This window comes from Gossypium raimondii, chromosome 6 (assembly GCF_025698545.1).
Source record: "Gossypium raimondii isolate GPD5lz chromosome 6, ASM2569854v1, whole genome shotgun sequence".
Lineage (NCBI taxonomy): Eukaryota > Viridiplantae > Streptophyta > Magnoliopsida > Malvales > Malvaceae > Gossypium > Gossypium raimondii.
This window is the reverse complement of record NC_068570.1, coordinates 55193485-55200028: the sequence shown is the minus strand read 5'-3', so window position 1 is coordinate 55200028 and position 6544 is coordinate 55193485. Positions and strand designations below refer to the sequence as shown.

At 25.7% G+C, this 6544-nt stretch overlaps 1 protein-coding gene across 1 annotated transcript; it reads right to left on the bottom strand.

The window, feature by feature from the left end:
• Window positions 1-280: 280 nt before the first annotated feature.
• On the bottom strand, window positions 281-2124 carry LOC105772843 (LOB domain-containing protein 1). The gene is made up of 2 exons (XM_012594316.2): window positions 1772-2124; window positions 281-760 (listed from the first exon to the last, which is right to left on the bottom strand). The coding sequence occupies exons 1-2, from the start codon at window positions 2060-2062 to the stop codon at window positions 437-439; spliced, it is 615 nt and encodes a 204-aa protein (XP_012449770.1). The 5' UTR covers window positions 2063-2124; the 3' UTR covers window positions 281-436.
• Window positions 2125-6544: the final 4420 nt, after the last annotated feature.

The following is a 6544-nucleotide window of genomic DNA, read 5'->3' as shown; positions in this document are numbered from 1 at the left end:
AAAGTTATATTAACCCTAAAACCAATCAATTTATTGAAAATTATATAAATATATATTTACAAAAACAAAAAACAAAATTGTAGGCCTAAATTCTAAATCTCCAAGAGTTCCTTTGGTCAAAAGATTTGACAAAATGTACCAGAATTTAGTTTAATTAATTCATAAAATTATATATCTGACATACCTAAAATTTAAATCATAACATTTTCCTTCATTTTAAACTAGGAATTTTTAATATAAAAATTGAAAAAAAGAAAAGCATTAGGGACACATTTCTACTAAAAAACTAATTACTTCATTGAAAATTCTCTAAACTATAAATATAAATATAAAAAAATACAATATTTGATTTAATTCTTTATCCCCCTTAAATATATCTATAAATATTTTTATAACTAAATTCCATCATCATCTTCAACCTTCTTCTTTTTTTCCTTCACGTCCAAAGAGGCTCCCAAGCCGAACCAAGATTGTTGTCATCCAGAAAACAAGTGGTGTCCATATTATAAGGTTGATGCTGAGAAATATTGGCTTCTTTTGATTGACTCATTTCCAATATTATGGCTAGCAAATTGGCTTGTTGGCATTGCATTGTCACGATCTCCGCCTGGGCTTTGGCTAGTTGGGCTTGGAGCTCGCTCACTTGTTTTTGAAGTTGGCAAATCGCCCCGGCGCAGCCGTACACGGGATCGCGGATCCGAGCGCTCGCCTCGTATACCATGCTGCTTACAGCGTCGGCTCTTTGTGACTCCGGTAGTTCCTAGAAAAAAAATGTAAATGTTGGAAATAAGTAGTGTTTAAGGTTATCGAAACCAGATTGAATTGGACCGACAGTTAAAATACAATTTCATCGATTTATATCTTTATAATTTTTGAAACATTAAATTAAAATTTTATCATTTTCTTTAAAAAATACAATTTTACCATTTATTATCATATAAATTTATAAAATTTAAAGGGTTAAAAGTGATATTTTCTCATTTTAGGAGATCTTGGCTAACCCTTGGTGCCATCCTTAAGTTAGAACAAATGAAATAATTGGTGCAAAATAGTTCGAATAGGTTGAACCGAATTTTATAATTATTTTTATTTTAAAAGTTTTATAATTTTTATAATTTATTTAATTAAAACCGATTTAATTTTAAAAATTTTGTTATGGTTTGGAATATAGTTAAACTTATAGAGGTAAATCTTGGGAAAGGATTTTGATTTTTTAATAATATTAAAAATAATTATTAATATGATTTTTAATATTTTAAAATTTAGCAAGTTATCGGATTGGTCCAAACAAGATTGCGACGAAATACTTGAAAAATAATATTTTCTCAATTTGGTAATAATGTTTTAATTGAATTATACAGGTATATAAATCTTGATATAAATTTTTGGTGAGTATTTAATGCTATTTTTTATTTACAAGCAATTTTAAAAATTAAATAATTTTCATTATTTTTATATTTTACTTTTAGCAATCATTGGGCCCAGTTAAAACATTGATTCAATAATAATAAGTCACATCGAGTAATTAATTATTTGAAATGTTTACGTAAACTGGAAACGATCTCATTAATATATTTAAAGCGAAATGAAAAAAGCTAACAAGATTGTACGTGATATTATTGAAAAATAATTATTATTATCAAAATTCAAATTTAATAAAATAGATAAATTATTATTATTGCTTTTAACATATAATCATGCTTTTGATAATAAAAAACTGGTTGTAATGGCGGTTTGAGGGAGGGGGTGGAAATTAAAATAGGAAAATTACCTGTAAAGACTTGATGATATTACTAGCTCCAAAAACTCGATGAGCAATGGTGAATTTATAAGGTTCGGTTGGAGGGAAATAAGGAGCTAAAACACACTTTTCGACGCAGCGGCGGCGAAGGATTTTGCAGGCAGCGCAAGGGCTGAGAACAACCGTAGGCGTCGGCGCAGGAGGAAGAGAAGGAGAAGCTGGTGGCGGTGGTGGTGGAGGAGGAGATTGAGAGTTACGGGATGGAAAACGTGGTGAAGAAGAACAGGATTGAGATTGGGCGCATTTTTCGTTGTGTTCCATTGTTAAAAAGCAGAGAGCGAAATATACAGAGGAAAGTTGCTTTAGTTGAAAGTTGGGAAACAAAGACTATATAAATAGAGGAGAGAAAGCAAAGAAAGTTTTAAAAAACATATATTGAAGAGGATTTAAAAAAAAAAAAAGTTGTGTGTTTATATTTGTGTTAAAGTCTGTTATTAGACCCTTTACTTTTTGAATTTTTAGAATTTAGTCCTTATCTTTTTATTTTCAGAATTTAGTCTCTCTAAAGATTTCAAAATTGGGTTTAACTATCAACATTGTTAAATTAGTTGGTATGGCATTTTGAAAAAATTACTGTTACACTTGAATTTTAAAATCTAAAATGTAAAAGACTAAATTCTGAAAATAAAAATATATTAACTAAATTTCAATTATTTGAAAAGTACAAGAACTTATAACATAATTTAACCTTATATTTGTATTTCTTGTTATGTATGAAATAATATTTAATGCAGTGAATCTCATGGAGCATTGGTCAATCGCAATAAAACACTTGATCAACAGGCAATATAAAAAGATATTGATGGACTTATAAATAAATTATAATTTTTAATTATGTCTAAATATATTATTCAATACTTATTTATAATTCTTTCATATTATTTTATTCATTAATAAAATATTTTTTATAATTCATTGGTAGTGTACTAAGCAAGAAATAATTTTAATAATAATTTTTTTAAATAATTATAAAATATAAATTTGAGAAAAGGAAATGAGTTACCAGAGTTTCGACTTTGGCATATTCATATATATATATATATGTATCATATATATTTTTTGATCAATTTATAATTAGGAAGACAATGTATTTCAGCGCATTCGAACTCACATCCTCCTGTATTAACAACAATACCCATACCAATCGAGTTAATACTCAATCGATATATGTATAGTATTTTTAAATTAATTTGGTTTTATTGTATTTGTGTTATGCAATAATATCATTTCCAAGTTACTAAATCTACAATTAAGTATAATTTTTTTTATGATTTTGAATGTGAAAAGGGGACATATGACTTTGTTTAATTGGGTGCGCCAAATGATGGAATTAAGTTCAACGCAAGTCGCATGATTGTAGTAATTAGCAAATTATAGGGAGGAAGATAATATGAATAAAATATAAATATAAAAATTTTAATTAATGGTTTATCAAATTTTATTAAAAATATAAAATACATTAAATATGATTACGAGACGTGAAAAAATTATGATAGCATATGAATTACAAGTGAAGATTTATTTTAATGGATATTTTAATGCATTTTTGGGGAAAAAAAATTGCTTACGTATGACCAAATTGCACCGCTTGTCCACGTTTTCCATGGTTGTACTATGTATGACCAAATAATTGGAAAAACAAGGTAAAAAGAAGGATCAAAGTAGCACGAGAAAGGTTGACAGCCGATCATGTTGAAACATAATATAAATAATTAAAGTATATTAAAATTTACATTGATAGAAATTAGTTATGCGACTATTCGATGGTTTTAAGTAAGGACAAAGTGTTCAGGATTGAAGCGAGATTACTGTTAAAAGAGCTATATTTATTATAGGATAAGACTATAAGGGATATTGTTATATTGAACTTGAATGTGATGATGTCTTTTTGGTGGATAATTTTGTCTAGAGAAGTTATTGATAATCATTTTATGAAACTACGAACTGTTCATAAGTTGATACAAATGAATTGGAGGAGCCGTATCCGTCATATTTCTAGAGTTCATAAAACAATTGCGGATTTCATTCATAGATATCTAGGTGTTTATAGAACCCCACATTCTGTGCGGGAGCTAGTTTAGAAGGATATTATGAGTTTTTGATTTCTTGATTATTTACTAAAAAAAAGTAGAAATATTATTTGAGTATAAAGAGAGTGTGATGTAGTATAAAATTGGGGGGAAATTAGGCAGGGAAATTTTCAGGTCTAACCATGAAAAAGCCTGCAAAATAGGGAAAAACAAAGACAGTTTTTGTTCAAAGGGGATCTGTTTCTAAATTTGTATTATTGGCTCTTATTCGTTGGCTCAGTTAATTGTTTCACATTTTATTAGGTTTGGTCATTCGGCGTTTTTTTTTTTTATTAAAAAAATATCATTGTGAATTTAACATATTTTTAAATTAATAAATAAGTTTTGATAATAAATATTGAATGTAATTATACAATATTAAAATGAATTTACAAACTTCAAATATAATATTATTAAAAAAATAATTACCAACTCCAAATATAAATCATAAAATAGATTAATTTTCGAATTAATATGGGTAAATGGGAGCCATAGATAGGTGGCATTAGGTTGACTTAAAAAAGGGACAGGCTGATGCAAATATTGTAGTAAGACTGTTGTCCATATTATCCGTGTTACCAAACATGTCAGTTAAATTCTTTGTTTTTCTTAATGAATTTTGTCAAAATTTCTTATCCACATAAATGTTGTAACAAACAATTGTTGGAATTAAGTTGGTAGTTAAATTGATGTGTTTGATTAAAAATTTATAAAAATAAAATATTTTTAAAAAATCAATACAATTGATTTATATCGAGTTCTGAGTTAATTGGTTTTTGTCTAACCAATTCGATCAATCAATCTGTTTTTGAAAATTATGATTCTAATCTAATAATTTGTACATCTTTACATATTCTTTGTATCATGAAGATTTTAAAATTATTTTTAAATTAATAAAAGTAAAATTACACTTTGATCCTCCTAAATATGAAAATAATTTGATTTCGCCCCCTAAATTATTATTTTTTTGGCTTCGCCCTTGTGTTTGATAATTAAGTTTGGTTCGATGAATACTTGACAGGTGTGTTCTATTTTTTTTTAAAATATAGGTACTTAATCGAGATAACGATAAAAACTTATGTGCCAAATTGAATGTTGAAACCAAATTCAACTACCAAATTGGGATTAAAAAAAACTGAAGTATCAAATTGAAAAAATTCATGTACCAAAATGAACATTAAAACTAAACTCAAGTACTGGATTGAGACAAAAAAAACCCCTCAAACACCAAATAATATATTAACCATTTTAGAAAACGTTTTTAGGACAAAGAAAGAATGTCTCAAAAGCGTTCAAAATAATAGTCCGAAGAACAGCCATTGTGATGTTCAAACAATAATAAGATGTGAATGACTTTTTTATCCATGTTATCCATGCTTGCATTACCAAACATGATGATGTATTTTAATGGATTTATGTTATTTTCTTGTAGATAATAACTAAAATCCAAATTCATTTAAGAAAAAACTTTAAAATAACCAATTTCATTTAAGTTCATGCACTAAATCAATTAATTGAGAATCTATATATATATAGGGTGAAAGCAGAAACTCTATTTCGGGGCCAAAATTAAATTTTAATTTTTACGATAGTAAAATTCAATTTCATCATATGAATAGCTTATATCTTTATAATTTTAAAAGGATTAAATCAAAATTTTATCATTTTAGGGTGCAAAATGCAATTTTATTTTTACTAATTTAAAATTTAAATAACTTAAATAAAAATTTTCTATTTTAGGGGCGGGCCTAGCTACGCCACTATATATATATATATATATATATATATAATAAAACTAGGTTCTTTAAGACCTAAATAGGGATAGTTTAGGTAGTATAAAAATTTAGTAGGGTAATTTAAGTATTAAAATTTAATAAAAATTTAGGTATTTTGGAAAAGAAATAATTTTTTATAACTTTTAAATTTTGTTTTTACATTTAAATTGTTTGTGATTTTACTGCTACTTAATGTTCAAATTTATTTTTTAATAATTTTAAAATTTATTGCTCTATTTTAATTATTTGTGATTAATTTATATTTAATGGCTAAATAAATTCATTTATTTCTATTTATTTTTTATTTTTAAAGTTTATATATTTTCAACCCATCAAGAGTAGGGTAATTTAAGGTTTTTAATAAAATTATTAAAACTAGGGTTTTTTACTACTATTAATTTAATTTATTTATTGCACCTTAAAGGTTATTCATAATCTGTTTCTTAGAGGTTATAATTTTGTATCTTAAATTTTAATTTTGTATTTTAATAAGACTATTTTATAAGTTTTTTTAATTGTGAGTTATATTTTACAATTAATAAAAAGTCATTATATTTTTAAAAATTATATGCATTTATTTGATGCTAAAAGTTTTGATAGAAAATATTATTAAATTTAAAATGGAAATTTATGTGGTATAACCTGAGGTAATTTTGTAGACTTCAGAAGCAGGTCGAGGGTTTGACAAGTATATTAAAGAGTACAATAAAAAATTAATTATATAAATAAATGTGACATTTGTCATACCCTCAATCTGCTTGTGGAATCTAAAAACACCACTAATTACATATCAATTAATTACCCTTTAAAAGTTTATATTTGATATTTATATCTATCTAAATATTATATAAATTTAATTCCTAAAGGAACTATAGGAATAAATAGAGGTATAAATGTCT

What these genes read in the sequence shown, in the direction of transcription:
- LOC105772843 (XM_012594316.2), bottom strand. Translation starts at nt 2,062, where the DNA reads ATGGAACACAACGAAAAATGCGCCCAATCTCAATCCTGTTCTTCTTCA. An exon ending in ATATCATCAAGTCTTTACAG is followed by an intron (nt 761 to 1,771) that starts GTAATTTTCCTA and finishes TTTTTTTTCTAG; the next exon opens with GAACTACCGGAGTCACAAAG.